The sequence below is a fragment of the Phacochoerus africanus genome, chromosome 4, assembly GCF_016906955.1.
Source record: "Phacochoerus africanus isolate WHEZ1 chromosome 4, ROS_Pafr_v1, whole genome shotgun sequence".
Classification (NCBI taxonomy): Eukaryota; Metazoa; Chordata; class Mammalia; order Artiodactyla; family Suidae; genus Phacochoerus; species Phacochoerus africanus.
In genome coordinates, this window is record NC_062547.1 from 71,072,071 (window position 1) to 71,091,438 (window position 19,368).

General features: G+C 50.0%; 1 protein-coding gene across 2 annotated transcripts in view; it reads left to right on the forward strand.

Annotated features, from left to right (window-relative positions):
- MYO1F (myosin IF) overlaps positions 1-19,368 on the forward strand; it is a 39,424-nt gene that overhangs the window by 16,216 nt on the left and 3,840 nt on the right. For both annotated transcript variants that reach the window (XM_047777196.1, XM_047777195.1), the window contains exons 11-22: positions 1,166-1,246; positions 1,351-1,437; positions 3,149-3,235; positions 3,705-3,872; positions 5,207-5,292; positions 9,243-9,324; positions 10,964-11,070; positions 11,834-11,932; positions 12,030-12,174; positions 18,063-18,177; positions 18,272-18,441; positions 19,208-19,353. In XM_047777196.1, coding sequence (XP_047633152.1) covers positions 1,166-1,246; positions 1,351-1,437; positions 3,149-3,235; positions 3,705-3,872; positions 5,207-5,292; positions 9,243-9,324; positions 10,964-11,070; positions 11,834-11,932; positions 12,030-12,174; positions 18,063-18,177; positions 18,272-18,441; positions 19,208-19,353 — 1,373 coding nt within the window. The remainder of the gene's footprint in view (positions 1-1,165; positions 1,247-1,350; positions 1,438-3,148; positions 3,236-3,704; positions 3,873-5,206; positions 5,293-9,242; positions 9,325-10,963; positions 11,071-11,833; positions 11,933-12,029; positions 12,175-18,062; positions 18,178-18,271; positions 18,442-19,207; positions 19,354-19,368) is intronic.

The window sequence follows — 19,368 nt, forward strand, 5'->3', positions numbered from 1 at the left end:
GCCCAGTGGGATGTCAAGCAGGGCAGGATATAATTAGATGAGAGACTGAGGGGCTTCACGGCTGTGACACGGAGCCCAGGAAGGAGGGGGCTATTGGAAACGTCCAGGCCTGGACTGATGTGGGGGCTGTTGGGGTAGAAAAGGCTGGGTGCATTTGAGAGCTACAAAGCGGGGGCTATCAGGAGGACAAAGCGATGGGCTGGATGGGGGTAGATGAGACCAGGACGTGTCAAGGTCAAGAATAGTGACTATTGGAGTTCCCTGGTGGCCTAGTGGTTAAAGGATCTGGTGCTGTCACTGCTGCGATGCAGGTTCAAACCCTGGCCTGGGAATTTATGCATGCCATAGGGCATGGCCAAAAAAATAAAAAGAATAAATACAATTAAAAAGAATAAATAAAATTAAAAAGAATAGTGAGAGTTCCCATTGTGGCTCAGCCAGTTAAGAGCCTGACTAGTATCCACGAGGATGCAGGTTCGATCCCTGGCCTCACCCAGTGGATTAAGGATCCAACAATGTCATGAGCTATGGTGCAGATGAAAGATGCAGCTCAGATCTGGCTTTGTTGTGGCTGTGGTGTAGGCCAGCAGTTGCAGCTCTGATTTGACCCCTAGCCTGGGAATTTCCATATGCTGCAGGTGTGGCTGTAAAGAATAGTGATGGAGTTCCCTTGTGGCAGAGCAGGTTAAGGATCTGGTGTTGTCACTGCAGTGGCTCAGACTGCTAATGTGGCATGGGTTCCATCCTGGGCGAGGAACTTCCACATGCCACAAAGGTGGCCAAAACCCCACCAAATAAAAAGAATAGTGATTACAGTAGCCAACATTCCATAGCACGTAATGTGTACCAGCTACAGTTCTGTTTTACATGCATCAATTTGTTTAATTCTTTTCAAAAAAACACCTATAAAAGAGTTGCTGTTGTTAATCCATGATGAGCAAATAGAGGTGCAAAGTGGTGAAGGGGCAGAGCCAGCTCCCAAAGCAGGAGCTCAGATGGTCTAACACCTCATAGGAATGACAGACAAGGGTGGGGTATGCACAGAGGTGGGGAAGGCAGGAGAGAAACCGGTGGGAGAGGCCACAGCCTAAAAACATGGCAAAGAGCATCTCAAGAGAGTAGCGGGCCAGTGCACCCACTTACCTAGTATCCTACTGCATTGCAGGCCATCAACCGTGCCATGCAGAAGCCCCAGGAGGAGTACAGCATCGGCGTGCTTGACATCTACGGCTTTGAGATCTTCCAGGTACAAGCCTGCTACCAGCCCATATGCATCCTGGGGTGGTGTAGTGACCCTGGAGCCAAGCATTTCAGCCCACTGAGGACAGCCCTCTGTTCTTCCTTTGGCAGAAAAATGGCTTTGAGCAGTTCTGCATCAACTTCGTCAATGAGAAGCTACAGCAGATCTTTATCGAACTCACCCTCAAGGCTGAACAGGTGGGCAGGGGCAACCAAGTGGCCAAGATCAGGGGACACGGGGTGGGGTAGGACCATGAAGGTCACCAAGCAACCAGGGGACACCCCAGCCTCACACTGGCATGGCACGACTCCCTGCTGATCTGTTCAAGTTCTACTGTGAGGTTTCCTTCAAAGAGGTTTTCTGCCTCTAGAGCTTTGACAAGGGCTGGGGAATAGCCTCTTTGTCCACACCTTCAACAATTATTTTTTGAGCACCTGCTGTGTACCAGGCATTATTTGCAGTAGTAAGGAAACAGGATGGACAAAAATCCCTGCTAGTTTTTTTTGGAGTTCCCTGGTGGCTCAGTGGGTTAAGGATCTGGCATTGTCACTGCTATGGCACAGGTTTGATTTCCGGCCCTGGAACCTGCATGCCACAGGATTCAGGGCAAATACCAGGAGATGATTGAGGAAATGAGAAAGGGATTTTTTTTTTTTTTTGGTCTTGTTGCCTTTTCTGGGGCCGCTCCCACGGCATATGGAGGTTCCCAGGCTAGGGATCTAATCAGAGCTGTAGCCGCTGGCCTAAGCCAGAGCCACAGCAATGCCACATCCGAGCCACATCTGCAACCTACACCACAGCTCATGGCAATACGGGATCCTTAACCCACTGAGCAAGGGCAGGGATCGAACCTGCAACCTCGTAGTTCCTAGTCGAATTCATTAACCACTGAACCACGACGGGAACTCCGAGAAAGGGATTTTTAAAGAGCCAGGAGTTCCCACGGTGGTGCAGTGGGTTAAGACTCTGACAGCAGGAGCTCCCATTGTGGCTCAGCAATAACAAATCCAACACTTGAGGATACAGGTTCAATCCCTGGCCTTACTCATTGGTTAAGGATCCTGCTTTATTGTGAGCTGTGGTGTAGGTCGCAGACTCAGCTGGGATCCTGCATTCCTGTGGCTGTGGCATTCGACTCCTAGCCTGAGAACTTCCATATGCCTCAGGTGTGGCTCTAAAAAGAAAAAAAAAAAAAAAAAAAAGGAGTGCCCGTTGTGGCACAGCAGAAATGAATCTGACTAGGAACCATGAGGTTACGGGTTCGATCCCTGGCCTTGCTCAGTGGCTTAAGGATCCAGCGTTGCCGTGAGCTGTGGTGTAGGTCGCAGATGTGGCTCGGATCTGGCATGGCTGTGGCTGTGGTGTAGACTGGCGGCAACAGCTCTGATGGGACCCCTAGCCTGGGAACCTCCATATGCCGCAGATGCACCCCTAAAAAGACCAAAAGACAAAAAAAAAAAAAGAATCTGACTGCAGTGCTGCAGGGGTGCTGCAGGGGTGCAGGTTCAATACCCGGCCTGGTGCAGTGGGTTAAGGATCCTATATTAGGTCACAGCTCTGGCTCAGATTCACCCCCTGGCTCGGGGACTTCCATAGGCCACAGGTGAGGACATTTGGAAAAAAAAAAAAAGAAAAAAAGAAAGCCAGACTAGGATGTGTTCATGAGAAAGCAACACTTCAGCCAATTGGGGGTCAATTCTAGGACCCCTGGGGGAACTTCCAACCTGCCCTGCATGGGGCGATGGGCTCTGTGACCAGAGACAATCCTAAGCGATGAGATGGGGGAACATTATATGGGAGGCAAACATCTGTCATACCTTCACTCACCCTCATGAAGCTGAAATTCTAGAAACACTGGCACTTTGCCTAGACACCCAGTCCTATCCCTGCCCCCTTGGTCACCCTCAGGAGGAGTATGTACAGGAGGGCATCCGCTGGACCCCCATCCAGTACTTCAACAACAAAATCGTCTGTGACCTCATCGAAAACAAGCTGGTGAGGACTGGGCCAGATTTAGGGGTTCTCACTGGGCCCTGAAGCTGGACCTAGGAGAGCCCCGGGGGGTTCCAGCCCTTATAGGTCCTTCTCATCCAAGCTCCCTCTTGGACAAGATGGAGCCCCATTGACGATACCCATCAGCCACCTCACCCATTCACTCTGCCCACCTGCTCACCTTTTGTTTATTCACTCAACAAACATCCACCCTAGGCAGGCTGCTCAGGGGAGTGGGATCAAAGCTGACAGGTCGCCCAACATCTCAGCCTGGGGAAAGGAGAGAAGCACGGATCCCTTATGGAGTCTCCCACAGCATCCTGCAACAGCGAGCTTTCAGGGCAGGCCCTACACCTCTACCCCCCACTTTCCACCGTTTGTTCTTGTATTTGGAAACCCCAATGGGTGGGATGGGGGCAGGGCCCGGCAGGGGCCAGGCTGAACCCTGCCCCTCTCGGCCCTCGCTCCACAGAGTCCCCCAGGCATCATGAGCGTTCTGGACGACGTGTGCGCCACCATGCACGCCACGGGCGGCGGTGCCGACCAGACGCTGCTGCAGAAGCTGCAGGCGGCCGTGGGCACCCATGAGCACTTCAACAGCTGGAGCTCTGGCTTTGTCATCCACCACTACGCTGGCAAGGTGCGCCGCGCCCCCGACCCTGCAGACCCCAGGAGCTCTGGGCTGCAGCCTCCCCATCTCCCAACTGAAGGATTCTGTGAGACCCCCTAAGGCTGGAGAGCCCCACCAACTCCCTTCTCCAGCCCTGCCACGACTGTCCAGGAATACCAACCCCCTCCCACTGACCCCTAGGAACGGGCCTGGACTCTTTTCCACCCCCCAGCCCCCATGATGCTTCAGGCAGGGCTGCAAAATCCCCTAATCAAGCCCTTGGCTCTCTCAACTAACACGGCAACCCCCCACCCCTTAAAGGACACAAACTCCCTCCCATCAGCCCCCAACTGGGCAGCAGACCCTCCCCCAAGCCGCAGTCTGAGCTGAAAATCCCACTATCCCCCAACCCAGGACACAGTCCCTCTCCTCCTGATCCCAGGCCCTTGCTGGGAGCCATCACCTCCACAATGGATGGGAGCCCCCTACAGAGACCCCTCCCCAGGCTTTAGAAATCCACTGGCCTCTGACCCTGACCATGATCCTCCTCCCCAGTTTACGGGACTGCAGACTCTCTCTTTTTTTTTTTTTTTTTTTTGGCCATGCCTGTGGCATGTGGAAGTTCCCAGGTCCAGGGATCAAACCTGAGCCACAGCAACAACCCAAGCCGCTGCAGCAACAACACCAGATCCTTAAATTGCTGCACCACAGAGGAGCTCCTGCAGTCTTCCCACTGACTTGGGCATGAGCAGCAAACAGCCCCAAGGGTCCCTACCAATCCCTAAAGTGGGCCAGAGCCCCCATGTTTCCTGAGCCAGGGAGTAGCCCCCATCCACTGGGACTGAGCAGAGCCCCCTACCTCAGATGGCAGACCCAGCCTACAAGCCTGGCTTAAACCTGACCCCCACTGCCACTCACCCCCCATTCCCCACCCCACCCCAATCCCCAACCAGTGCTGTAACCCTCCTGACACAGCCTCCAGCCCCCAAATCACCCATAACACAGATACTGACCCTTTGAATCCACATCCAATGGCACACCCCCTCCCAGGAACCCACCACCCAGATTGCAACAATTCACCCCCCAGTTTGGGTGATAACTGCTACCTCCCCCTCCTTTTGATCCAGCCTGTAGCCCCCTTCCCCTGTTCTGGACTGTAACCCCCACCTTCCCTCACCTCTGACCCAAACTGCAAACCTAACCCTCCAACCTCAACTTGAAGACCAGACCTCCAGGGCCCCCCAGGCGCAGGCTACCCTGACCCCCTATTCTGAAACTTAGGCACAGCCCAGTCCTCTTACCTCAGAGCAGACCCCTTGACCCCTGGCCTCGCCCCTCACTCCCACCATGCCACCTTCCAATAGGTCTCGTATGATGTCAGCGGCTTCTGTGAAAGGAACCGAGATGTCCTCTTCTCTGACCTCATTGAGCTGATGCAGACCAGTGAGCAGTGAGTGGTCCCAGGCGTGGGGGCCTCCAGGCAACTCCCCATGGGGATGGGGGAGGCCCAGGAACCACCCTGTCTTCCCCAGTGCTCCCAACACACCATGGAATTTGTAGCAGTGGCTGTGTTTCTAGTGACTGGTTCTAATGAAACAGTAGCCTGAGGCGTTCTCATCAGGGCTTGGTGAGTTAAGAACCTGATATAGTGTCTATGAGGATGTAGGTTCAATCCCCACCCTCTAACCACATCCCCTGGTTAAGGATCTGATATTCTGCTGCATGGATATCAGATGCAGCTTGGATCCAGTATTGCCATGGCTGTGGTATAAGTGGGTGGCTGCAGCTCCCATTCAACCCCTAGCCTGGGAATTTCCATATGCCAATGGTGCAGCCATAAATACAGAAACAAACAAACGGTAGCCTGAGGTCCACAGGGAGAAGTAAGGAGACCTCTAGGAGCAGTTCCTTCCAGCCCTTCCACTGCTCTTTCCCTGCTGCAAACTCAAGCATCCAAGCAGGTGCGGACACCTTCCCTTTTACACAGTGAAAACCCATCACGCTGTGTATTTTTCTGTATTGATACATATGGATCCATCTCCCTGATCACAGCTGCATACCGGGTTACATCTTGTTATACTTCAAAATTTTAGTCAAGCGCCACTGTGTGGATGGAGGACAAAACAGGTCAGCGGACACAACTGCTCTCATTGAACTGAGAGCCAAGTGGGGAGATTGACATTGAACTAGTCGGGGGGAAAAAAGGCAGGTAGCATCTGGTGAAAGTTCTAAGACAGTGGTTCATAAAGTACTGAAAGTGTAGTTTCTAAACCAACAGCTTGAGGATCCTCTGAGCTAGTTACAAACCCAGAGGCCCAGGCTCTACTTTAGACTCACTGCATCAGAATCTTCATTTTAACGAGGTCCCAGGAACCGCATGTACTTTAGAGTTTGGAAACCATGGATTTAGATATTCCCTATCCACTAGAACTGAAGCCACACACGTTATTTTTAAATGGCCTGATTCAATTGTAAGTTGCATATCATCAAATGCATCCACTTTAAGAAGCAGTTTTTAGTCAATGTACAGAACTGTCTACTCATGACTACAATCCAGTTTGGAACATAGGCAGAACCCAAAAAGATCCCTCATTCCAATTTGCAGTCAATCCTCATTCCTACCACCTGTGTAATTTTTTTGGGTTGTTGTTGTATTCCAAAGATTTGACTATTTTGGAGTTCCTGTCATGGCTCAGCGGAAATGAATCTGACTAGTATCCATGAGGACGCAGGTTCAATCCCTGGCCTCACTCAGTGGGTTAAGGATCCGGCACTGCCATGAGCTGTGGTGTAGGTCGCAGACACGGCTTGGATCTGGCATTGCTGTTGCTGTTGTGTAGGCCAGCGACTACAACTTCGATTCAACCCCTAGCTTGGGAGCCTTCATATACCAAGGGTATGGCCCTAAAAAGACAAAAGGAAAAAAGATTTGACTATTTTATTTTGTATAATTAAATTAAATTAGGCTCAGAGTTCCCTGGTGGCTCAGCGGGTAAAGGTTCCAGTGTTGTCACTGCTGTGGCTCTGGTTATGGTGGTGGATCGGGTTTGATCCCTGGCCCAGAACTTCCACATGCCTCGGGTGCAATTAAAAAACAAACAAACAAACAAAATCTAGGGAGTGCCAGTTGTGGCACAGTGGAAATGAATCTGACTAGGAACCATGAGATTGTGGGTTCAATCCCTGGCCTCGCTCAGTGGGTTAAGGATCTGGCGTTGCTATGAGCTGTGGTGTAGGTCACAGACATAACTCAGATCTGGTGTTGCTGTGGCTGTGGCATAGGCTGGCAGCAGTAGCTCTGAGTGGACCTCTAGCCTGGGAACCTCTATGCCACATGTGTGGCCCTAAAAAGCAAAAAAAAAAAAAAAAAAAGTAAAAAGGTAATGGAGTTCCTGCTGTGGTGCAACAGGATCAGTGGCATCACTGCGGCACCAGGACACAGGTTCTATCCCTGGCCCGGCACAGTGAGTTAAAAAGATCAGCCCTTGCCACAGCTTCAGGCTCGGATCCAATCCCTGTCCTGGGAACTTCCATATGCTGCAGGGCAGCCAAAAAAAAAAAAAAAAAAGTATAAAGATGAACAGGTGAAATTTTTTAAATATTGTCTTTAACTCAAGATACCAAAGTATCCTTCAACATGCACTTAATACTAAAACATTATGAATAAAATACTTGTATTTTCTTTTTCCAAACTGCCTATTCTTTGAAATCCAGTGCATTTTAACACTCACAGCACATTTCAGTTTGGACAGGCCACATTTCAAGGGCCTGAGGAACCACATGTGACCTGCGGCTGCCATATCTGAAAGCACAGAGTTAGAGCTGAGGTTCTCAAAGTGGGGTCCATGGGTCAACAGCATCGGCAAGAGCAACTTGTTGGAAATTATTGGATCCCAGCCCAGACCTGTGAATGAGAATCTCCAGGGGTAAGGCCCAGCCACTCGTGTTTCATCAAGCTTTCCCAGTGATTCTGGTGCCCGTTGAAGTCTGAGAACCACTGGGACAAGTGCAGAGGAAAACTAAGTTGGTCTTGGGGTAGACAGAAGGGAGGGCACTCTGTTTTTTCTTTTTGATTTCTTTTAATTGTCATAAAATACACAATATAAAATTTAAATTTTTTATTTTATTTTATTTTATTTTTTGCTCTTTATGGCCACACCCACAGCATAGGGAAGGTCCCAGGCTAGAGGTAGAATCAGAGCTACAGCTGCTGGCCTACACCACAGCCACAGCAATGCTGGATCCTTAACCCACTGAGCGAGGCCAGGGATCAAATTCACATCCTCATGGATCCTAATTGGGTTCCTTAACTGCTGAGCAATGAAGGGAGCCCCAAAGTTTAATTTCTTCACCATGTTAAAGTGTACAGTTCTGTGGCATTCACCATGTTGTGTAATAATCACCACTATCTAGTTTCTGAACCTTTTCATCACCCTAAACACATACTCTGCATCTATTAGTCAGTCCACTCATTCTGTGTTACGGTAGTCATGGAAGATCTCATTGAGGAGAAGGAAGAGGGAGCCTTGAATGGACCAATGTTACCAAACCAAATTCCACTCACCCACAGCAGCAAAGCCAATCCCCTGACACTGGGCTGTGGTGGAGGAAAGTACATCATTTATTGCAGGTGCTGAGCAAGTAGAATGGGCAGCTCTTCTCAAAAGATCCAAACACTCTGATGGCTTTCAGGGTCTTTTTTTTTTTGGCCATGCCCACAGCATATGGAAGTTCCCAGGCCACGGATCGAATGCAAGTGGCACCTTCAATCTATGCTGAAGCAGCAAGATCCTTGTCTACATCTCTTTGCACACACACACAAGCCTGTGCATGTAGGATGGTTCCTCCAAGGCGACCTGCCTCTGTTGCCCAATATGATGCTCACTTAGTTCTATTTTACTTGCTTGGTCATGGAGGAAAAAGTAACAGTACAAATAAATCAAAGAACCAAAAGGATGAAACCAACCCTCCAGTTCTCACCTTCACACCCCCCAACATTCAGGGAGAACCATACTGTACAGTATGGGGTGTTTTGTTTTGTTTTGTTTTCTGTTTATTTGCTTATTTCTTTTTATGGCCACACCCAGGGCACATAGAAGTTCCAGGATAGGGGTTGAATCAGAGCTGCAGCTTCAGGCCTATACCACAGCCACAGCAACTCGAATCCAAGCCACATCTGGACCTACACTGCAACTTACGGCAACCCAGATCCTTAACCCACTGAGCAAGGCCAGAGGTAGAACCGGAGTCCTCATGGATGCTAGTTGGGTTCTTAACCCACTGAGCCACAACAGGAACTCCATGCAGTGTGTTCTCTGGGTCCCAGGAACCTAGGCAGTCCCACCTGTGGGTGGGCACCCAAGGTCCAGCTGCATCTCCAATCCCACCCCCCTTGCCCAGGGCCTTCCTCCGGATGCTCTTTCCTGAGAAACTGGATGTAGAAAAGAAAGGCCGCCCCAGCACTGCCGGCTCCAAGATCAAGGTGGGCATCGGGAGGCCTGGGTCTGTTTCTCTCTTTCCAACATTCAACTCTCCCCCATCCCAGGCCTCTGCCACTCTCTCTGACATCCTTTGTCCAGTGGGACTTCATCCAGCTCTGGGGCTAGGAAGCTTGGACCAGCTTCCTTGTTGTCCTCCTAACTCCCTAAATCCAGAAGTGACCCATCATCCTAATGATGGTCATTTTGGTCATTTGTCCCTTTTTTCTTCATTGTGGCCAAATATACATAACATTTGCCATTTTGACCATTTTTAAGTGTTCAGCTTAGCAACATTAATACATTCATATTTGTACAACCATCCCCACCGTCCATCTCCCGAACTTTCTCATCTTCCCAAATTGAAACTCTGTCCCCATGAAACACTGACTCCCCATCCCCCTCTCTCAGTCCCTGGCCCCACTCTCTACTGTCTGTGGATCTCTGTGGATCTGACTCCTCTAGGGACCAAAGAGCATGTATCCCTTTGTGACTGGTTTATTTCACTGAGCATAATATCTTCAAGGTTCAAGCATGTGTCAGAATTTCCTTCCTTTTTAAGGCTGAATCATATTCCATTTATGGATGTACTGCTTTTTCTTATCCATTCTTCCGTTGATGGACACTTGGGCTCTTTTCGCCTTTTGGCTCTTGTGAATAGTGCTGCTATGAACATGAGTGTCCCATCCTAATAATACATTTTTTTCTTTTTTGGCTGCTCCTTGTATATGGAGTTCCTGGGCCAGGGATCAGATCCAAGCCATGGCTGTGACCTAAGCTGCAGCTTTGGCAGCAATGGATCCTTAACCCATTGTGCTGGGCTGGGGATCAAACCTGCATCCCAGCGCTCCCAAGATGCCACCAATCCGATTGCACCACAGTGGGAACTCCTAATAATATTTTAATAACCACGTATTTGGCACTGATCAGTGCTGGCCACAAACACAAGACACTTTAAAGACATGCGACTAGTCCCACCGGGCACATGGGAGGCCAAGGCTCAGAGAGGCGCAGTCACTGGCCTGCATCACACAGCAGAGCTGGTAATCCACACCTGGGTTTCTCCTGCCATTCCGCCAGTCCTTCCACCTGGAATGATTTCCTTTCTAGGCTTCCCCGAGGGACTAAACCGAACCCAAGGCTGGCCTTGTACTCTCCTTCCGGCACAGCAGGTCAAGGATCTGGCATTGTCATTGCATTGTTCCAGGTCACTGCCAAGATTCAGGTTCAGTCCCTGGCCTGGGAACTTCCACATGCCAGAACAAAGCAAAACAAACAAGGCTGGCCTCTCAGGCACACACATGCAAGTCTCTGCTTCCAAAGTACCTGTGCCTCAAAAGACAGGCAGAAATGTTCTGGGCAATGTGTGCTCCTGTGGGCTCAGTTACTCCATCAACAAACACTCGCTGAGCACTTACTATGTGCTAGGGCTCAGTGATGAGTACGGCAGATGTACGAACTCCTGGTTTGAGTTTCAAGGGTTATACGTGGAACAAGGACACCTGAGCCCGTGGTCCATCAGCTGCTCCACCCCACACATCCACCTGGTGTGTCTGTGTCTCTTGGGAGTGTATGCAGGGAGGAAAGGATAGAGGGGCCAGAGGGTCGCATCTGTGCCCCACACCCCAACCTTCTCCTCCTTAGAAACAAGCCAATGACTTGGTGTCCACGCTGATGAAATGCACACCCCACTACATCCGCTGCATCAAACCCAACGAGACCAAGAGGCCCCGTGACTGGGAGGAGAACAGGTGACCCCCCCCCCATCCCAGTCACCCAACTCACTGGCCTTGTCCACACTGCCTGTCTCCCAGACTGACCCTCCCTCTGTCACCCTCCCAAGGTCATGGGAGGCTAACCCAGGCTGACCCTAGGACCAGTGCAAAACCCCTCAGGGCTGCTGGAGTTACACCCAGCACTGCCCAAGACCTCCAGGGAGGAACCCAGGCTGATTGCAGGATGCCCCAGGGACTAGCACAGTCCCCCTCATGCCCCAGGCCCCAGGCCCCACTCCTAGAAGCCACTTCGGAACTGACCTCTGAACAAAAGCAGACCCAGGCCTCCACACAAAAGTGACTCCCAGCTGGACCCCTGGGATCAGCACTGCACCCCTCCCTAGATCTCAGAACTCACCCCTTAAACTGCCCCCAGCACGGGGAGTTCCCGTTGTGGTTCAGAGGGTTATGAACCCAACTAGTATCCATGAGGAATGGGGTTTGATCCCTGGCCCCACTCAGTGGGTTAAGGATCCAGCATTGCCGTGGGCTGTGGTGTAGGTCACAGATGCGGCTCGGATCCCACGTTGCTGTGGCTGTGGTGTAGGCCTCAACTGCAACTCGGATTCGACCCCTAGCCTGGAAACGTCCATTCGCCACGGGTGTGGCCCTAAAAAGAAGAAGAAGGAAAAAAAAAAAAAAAAAAAGCACCTGTCCCCAGCAAGAATCCAGACCATCCCTCCCCATGCTCAGGACCAGTGAAGCCCCCACCAGGGGACTCAGGCTGCCCTCCCTCCAGGGTCAAGCACCAGGTGGAGTACCTCGGCCTGAAGGAAAACATCAGGGTGCGCCGGGCAGGCTTCGCCTACCGCCGCCAGTTCTCCAAGTTCCTGCAGAGGTGAGCACCCCCCGCCCCAAAAACCACACGCACTGGTCCCAATGGCCAACCACAGGACTGGCTGCTCAACCTCTCGCTTCCCACCTTCCACCTTCAGGTACGCCATTCTGACCCCTGAGACGTGGCCGCGGTGGCGTGGGGACGAGCGTCAGGGGGTCCAGCACTTGCTGCGGGCTGTCAACATGGAGCCGGACCAGTACCAGATGGGGAGCACCAAGGTCTTCGTCAAGAACCCCGAGTCGGTGAGTGTGCATGAGAGAGACAGACAGACACCGCCATCTCCTCCCATGGCCCTGCTCTTCCAGCCACTGTGTGATCGTGGGCACGTTTCCTCTCCCTTCCAAGCCTCAGCTTCTCTACTTGGAAAGTGGGGAGAGGAGTTCCCGTTGTGGTTCAGCAGGTTAAGAACCCGACTGGTATCCATGAGGATAGGGGTCTGATCCCTGGCCTCGCTCAGTGGGTTAAGGATCCAGCGTGGCTGTGGCTGTGGCCGGCAGGTGCAGCTCCAATTCACCCCCTAGCCCAGGAACTTCCATGTGCCACAGATGTGGCCCTAAAAAGAAAAAAAGAAAGTGGGGAAAGTCATAGCCACCCTGCAGGATCGGGGTGAGGATTAGACAAAACAGGAAGTCTGAAGGACAGGTGGGAGTGGCAGTTTTCTTGTTCCAGGACCTGATCTGTTTGGGCCCCGATATATCAAAGACAAACTTCATTCCACATCCTCTTACATAGGAATAATCCCTCCAGCGCTCTGTCATCACTTTTAAGCCTTCTATACAAAGGCTGGAAGCACCACCACCTTTATGCTGCCTGTACTTCCATGGGCAAAAGCAAACAAAGCAACAATGACAAATAAGCTCTAGGGATCTAATGTACAGGGCAGGAGTTCCTGTTGTGGCTCAGCGGTAACAAAACTGACTAGGATCCATGAGGATGTGTGTTCGATCCCTGGCCTCACTCAGTGGGTTAAGGATCCAGCATTGTGGTGAGCTGTGGTGTAGTTCGCAGATGCAGCTTAGATTTCTTGTTGCTGTGGCTGTGGTGTAGGCCAGCAGCTGTATCTCCAATTCAACCCCTAGCCTGGGAACCTCCATATGCCGCAAGCATGGGCCTACAAAAGAGAAAAAGAAAAAAGGAAAAAAAAAAACAGCAACAATGACAAAAATAACAAAACAAACAAACAAAAACAAGGCAAGCAGTCCTCTAAAGGCATGTCTGGCCACCTGCTTCAATGCAAAGATTAGAAAGCACACAGGAGTTCCCTACTGGCTCCGTTACTGCATTGTTACTATTACTGGCTCTGTTCCTGGCATTGTTACTGCTGTGGCTCTGGTTACTGCTGTGGCACAGGTTCAGTTCCCTGGCCTGAGAACTTCTGCATGCTCCAGGCATGGAAAGAAAGAAGAAAGAAAAAGAGAGAATGAGAGGGAGTGAGGGAGGGAGGGAGGGAAGGAAGGAAGGAAGGAAGGAGGAGAGGGGAGTTCCCATCGTGGCACAGTGGTTAACGAATCTGACTAGGAACCATGAGGTTTCGGGTTCGATCCCTGGCCTTGCTCTGTGGGTTAAGGATCCGGCATTGCCGGGAGCTGTGGTGTAGGTTGCAGACGCGGCTCGGATCCCGCATTGCTGTGGCTCTGGTATAGGCCGGCGGCTACAGCTCCGATTAGACCACCAGCCTGGGAATCTCCATATGCCACGGGAATGGCCCAAGAAATGGCAAAAAGACAAAAAAAAAAAAAGAAAGAAAGAGAGAGAGAGGAAGTAAGGGAGGAAGAGAGGGATGGAGGGAGAAAGAATGAAAGAAAGAAAGAAAAGCACCCAGGGATATGCCATCTCAATGAGCTGTGCTGTTTCACCAGACTCCCAAGCAAATCTTAGGTTCCCAGCTGGAACACCGGGGAAAGGTGTACTTGGGACGTGGGCCAGGCCCAGTTAGGTAGCCCATCACCTGCATAATCATAGCACCTGCTCTGCAGCACCTCAGGGACTTTATGAAGATAACGAGGAGACTGGCCATGACTCTCTTGATGTTACTTAACTTACAAGTAACTGTTCTCTCCCCAAAGCAAAAACATAACATGGTGGGATGGAGGCCCTAGAGATTTCTTAGCCACAAAAATAATCTCTGTCTTGGAAGGTCTGGATTCTTCATTTCCCAAATGTGTCTGCATCTACCTCGGAGAAGTTTTCCCTATGGACACACTTTGCTCCAAGAAACAAAAACAGTCTAGAATGGCATTCAAAGTAGATATTGTTAGCAATAGAAACTTAGCACAAACCAAAACTGTCCAAGGTGAAACTGAGTCTGGAGCAGTTTAAGTGGTAACAGAGAGAAAGACAGACAAAGGGAAGGGGAAGAAAAAGAGAGGATAATGGAAAGGAGAGAGAGAAAGAGACTCCATCTTGCAGATTTACTGGCAGATTTGGAATATTTGACTCTGAAAGGAAAAGATAAAAATTGACACTGGAGTTCCCTGGTGGCTTAGTGGGTTAAGGAGCCGGTGTTTTCATTGCTGTGGCTCTGGTTACAGCTGTAGCATGGGTTCCACCCCTGGCCCTAGAATTTCCACATGCCAAGGGCACAGCCCTCCCCACCAAAAAAAAAAAAGACACAAATAAAACAGAGAAAATAAAGCTAGCCCTGGCTACAACAATAGAAAGTAAAATCAAAATTTGACAAAAATTATGGTTCCCATTATGGTTCAGCTGTAACAAACCCAACTGGTATCCATTAGGATTCGAGTTCCATCCCTGGCCTTGATCAGTGGCTGAAGGATACGTGTTGCTGTGAGCTGTGGTATATGCCGCCAGACAGGGCTCGGATCTGATATTGCTGTGGCTGTGGTGTAGGCCAGCAGCTACAGCTCTGATTTGACCTCTAGCCTGGGAACTTCCATATGCCACAGGTGCAGTCCTAAAAAAAAAAAAAAAAAATTGACAAAAATTGCAGTCTGCACATTAAGGATCCAGTGTTGTTACTGCACTGGTGTAGGTTCAATCCCTGCCCTGAACTGTGGGCATGGCCAAAAAAACCCAAAAATACCCTGACTGTTTTACGCATGTGTTGGCTCTCATTTCCCATCATCTCAGGTGTATTAGTTTCCCAGGGTTGCTGGAGCAAAGTTCCACAAACTTATGGTGCTTAACCCAAGAAAAATTTATTTTCTCACGTTTCTGAAGGCTAGAAATCCCAAATCAATTTGTCAACAGGGCCGTGCTCCCTCTGAAGGTGCCAGGGAAGAATCCTTTGCCTCTCCCCAGCTTTGGTTGCCAGCCCCCCTTGGCATTCCTTGGGGTATAGACGGGTCATCTCCATATCCTTGGTGTATAGTCTCTGGCACCACATGGCCTTCTCCTGTGTGTGTCTGGGTCTGTGCTTCCCTCTTCTTCTAAGGACACCAGTCAGATGGGATTTAGGGCTCACCCTCCTCCAGTATAACCTCCACATTAACTCGATTACATCTGCAGAGACCCTCTGTCCACATAAGGTTAACTTCACAGGTTCCAGTCAAGTGGACATGAGTTTTGGGAGAATGCTATTCAACCCAGGACACCAGGCCAAGCTCAGGCTTGGGGCATATGTCATTCACCCTGAGCACAACCACCCATGCCCTTCACAGAATGAAGGAGATGCATTTAAAACTCTGGAGACAGGAAGACTCCTTTCTTGATTTGAAAACAGATCCTCTTCACTGGGCAGAAAAAGTAAGAGTGGAGGTCACTTGTCCTGGGTAACTAGTCCGCCCCCGGTTCTGCAGAGCTGGTCTCCCTTTACTCATAGCTGTCATTCCTACAGAATGCAAACCACAGAAACCATGTATGCGCCCTCCAGCTATCCTATATGAGGCATTACTTGAATATGCTTTGCACACAGACCCACAACCCACCGAGTACTGGTCTGAGAAACAAAAGAATATGGAAACACCACTCAGATACCCTGCAACCTGTGAACCTGCCCTGTTGTTTTTTCTTCCTGGTGAAAAGACTCCTCCCCTTCTATGAACCGTTATAAACATGTACAGTTTTAAAAGTTCTCCAAGATATGTCCTTTTTTTTTTTTTTTTTTTTTTTGCTGCAGTATGCAGCAGCTCAATGCAGGATCTCAGTTTCCAGACCAGGGATTGAACTCCTGGGCCACAGCAGTGAAAGTGCCAAATCCTAACCACTAGACCACCAGGGATCTCCTCAAGATATAGATAGATAGATAGATAGATAGATAGATAGATAGATAGATAGATATAGATATATAGATATATATATTAGATATATATTTTTTTAAGTGTGTTTGATCCAAGTACCTACTATGGAATTCTTTTAGCCCTGGGGAAGCCTGAGGTTTCTGGAACACATCAGCCACCTTGGTCAGCAAAGCAGCAGCCAGGCTTTCAGCAATGATGTGCTATTTGTGTATTTGAGAGATCTCTCTATGCTGTGTTTTTTATTCCTTTTTATTTTTCTATTTATTTACTTCCTCTATTTTTCTAAATAAGGCCCAACTTTTTGTTTGTTTGTTTGTTTTTAGGGCCACACTTTCGGCATATAGAAGTTCCCAGACTAGGAGTTGAATCGGAGCTGCATCTGCCAGTCTACCCCACAGCCACAGCCGCACAGGAACCAAGCCATGTCTGTGACCTATACCACAGCTCACAGCAACGCTGGATCCTTAACCCACTGAGCAAGGCCAGGCTGCAAACCCACATCCTCATGGATACTAGCTGGGTTCATTACTGCTGAGCCACAACGGGAACTCCTTAAATAAAGCCCAACTTTAGCTTCAGTAATTTTCCCATCTTCGCTGATTGACAATGCTGTGCCTTTAGTGACTAAATTTCCATTTGAATTATGACATCTCCCAGCCATCTGTCCTAGTCCAATTGGTTGTTCCATTCTTTGACTAGTACCCCCTTGTTTTTATTACTGTAATTTGTTAATATTTTCATATCCAGTGGTTTCCTTTCCCTGATATAAAGTTTACTTCCAACTTTATTCCAGAAGACTTACTCTAATCTAGTTTATTCTCTAAGTCCCCTCTGGGTAGAGACTCTTAAAATTCAAAAATGGTGTAGCACAGCAGGTTAAGGATCTTGCGTTGTCACTGCAGGAACTAGGGTGACTGCTGTGGCATAGGTTCTATCCCTGGCCTGGGAACTTCTGCTTTTTGCAAAAGCTTCCTTCTGGAGCTCCTGCTGTGGCTCAGCAGGTTAAGAACCCAATTAGTATCCATGATGATTCGGGTTTGATCCCTGGCCTTGCTCAGTGGGTTAAGGATCCAGCATTGCCACAAGCTGCGACATAGATCATAGATCTGGCATTGCTGCCACTGTGGTGTAGGCTGGCAGCTGCAGCTCTGATTCAACCCCTAGCCTGGGAACTTCTGTATGTCACAGGTGTGACCCTAAAGAAAAAAAAAAAAAGTTTCCTTCCCAGGGCTGCCATGTGTGTCTGTGCAGGTTGTATACTGCACAACCACATGGCGTCTGGTCCCATCACAGTCTTTTCCATCAGATTTTCATATTTACAGTACTCGGTTGGTGTTCCAAGATGCACACTGTTTGGGAGTTCCTGTCGTGGCTCAGCGGAAACAAATCTGACTAGGAACCATGAGGTTACGGGTTTGATCCCTGGCCTTGCTCAGTGGGTTAAGGATCTGGTGCTGCTATGGCTGTGGTGTAAGCTGGCAGCTGTAGCTCTGATTCAACCCCTAGCCTGGGAGCCTCCATATGCCATGGGTGCAGCCCTAAAAAGCAAAGAAAAAAAAATGCACATTGTTTAGCATTTCTCACATCTCTGAAACTGAAGTGTATCTCACAAGAATGGCATGCTATAGCTTAACCAGCGTGAGAAACCATGATGGTATAGCATTTTTGGCAAGACGACACAGCTAATAAGTGGCAGAGCTGGGATTTGAATCCAATAAGACAAACCCTACAGTTGTAATTTAACACAGAAGCTTGTGCTCTGTACTGGGAGGGACTCCTGGGTCCAGTCATTTGGAGGCAGACAAAAATTTTTGCCCACAGTGTATGGCAGGTGACTGTTGGCAACACATGGGTGGGGTAGGCTCAGGGGGAACTGGAGTCTGTGTCCCCTGGGGAGACACCAGGACCCATTGCTCCTCCCACTTGCCCAGCTCTTCCTTCTGGAGGAGATGAGAGAGCGAAAATTCGATGGCTTTGCCCGTACCATCCAGAAGGCCTGGCGGCGCCACGTGGCAGTCCGGAAGTACGAGGAGATGCGGGAGGAAGGTGAGAGGCTGCCAGTGGGAGGCTCAGGCTGAGGACAGGATGGGTGTGGCAGAGCCAGGCCATGACGTCTGCCCCCCACCCTGTGTCCCCGCAGCTTCCAACATTCTGCTGAACAAGAAGGAGCGGAGACGGAACAGCATCAATAGGAACTTCGTCGGGGACTACCTGGGGCTGGAGGAGCGGCCAGAGCTGCGTCAGTTCCTGGGCAAGAGGGAGCGTGTGGACTTCGCTGACTCGGTCAACAAATATGACCGTCGCTTCAAGGTAAGGCACTAGCAGGTGGCCACATCCAGGACCCTGGCACCCCCATACCGGAGCTACACCCTCACCTGACCCAGACACACCTGTATATGTTCAACTAATGTACATACAGCTATCCATCAACTATGCCCTTGAGGATTTCCCTGGTAGCCTAGCGGTTTAGGATCCAGCATTGTCACTGCTGTGGCTGGGGTCACTGCTGTGGCACAGGTTCAATCCCTGGCCCAGGAACTTCCACATGCCATGGGTATGGCCAAAAAAGCAAAATACGCCCCTGTCTAGCCCAGAAACACCTGTCTATCAGACACATCTTCACCTGGCCAGACACATCTCCATAAGTACACACTCACCTTGTTCAGAAGCCCTTACCACATGGTCACTCTTACTTATCTAGGACATACCTATCCATCAAGTATACTTTCACCCAGTCTGGATAGACTTCTCAATTAGACACACTTGTACCTGGCTCAGATATACTCATGTGCAGGCTCACTCTCAGCTGGCCTGGGCACCCATATCCAGATAAGACATGTCACCTGTATCTGCTCACTGCTCAGACACCCCTTTCTAGCCAATATCACCTTACTTAACCTCCTAGTTCTTATATAAAGTAACCAATCATACACCTCTACATGGAGGGACCCTAACCTGACCTGTCCTTCACCTGACCTGCCAGCACCACCCTTCTGCCTGTGGTTGATCCCTTGGGGCCAGGCTGCCCATGCCCAGGGCTCCTGCCACCAGTCTCTCTGGTCCTATATCCTCATAGCCCATCAAGAGGGACTTGATCCTGACGCCCAAGTGCGTGTATGTGATTGGGCGGGAGAAGGTGAAGAAGGGACCTGAGAAGGGCCAGGTGCGTGAGGTTCTGAAGAAGAAGCTGGAGATCCAGGCACTGCGGGGAGTTTCCCTCAGGTCAGGCCCCCACTT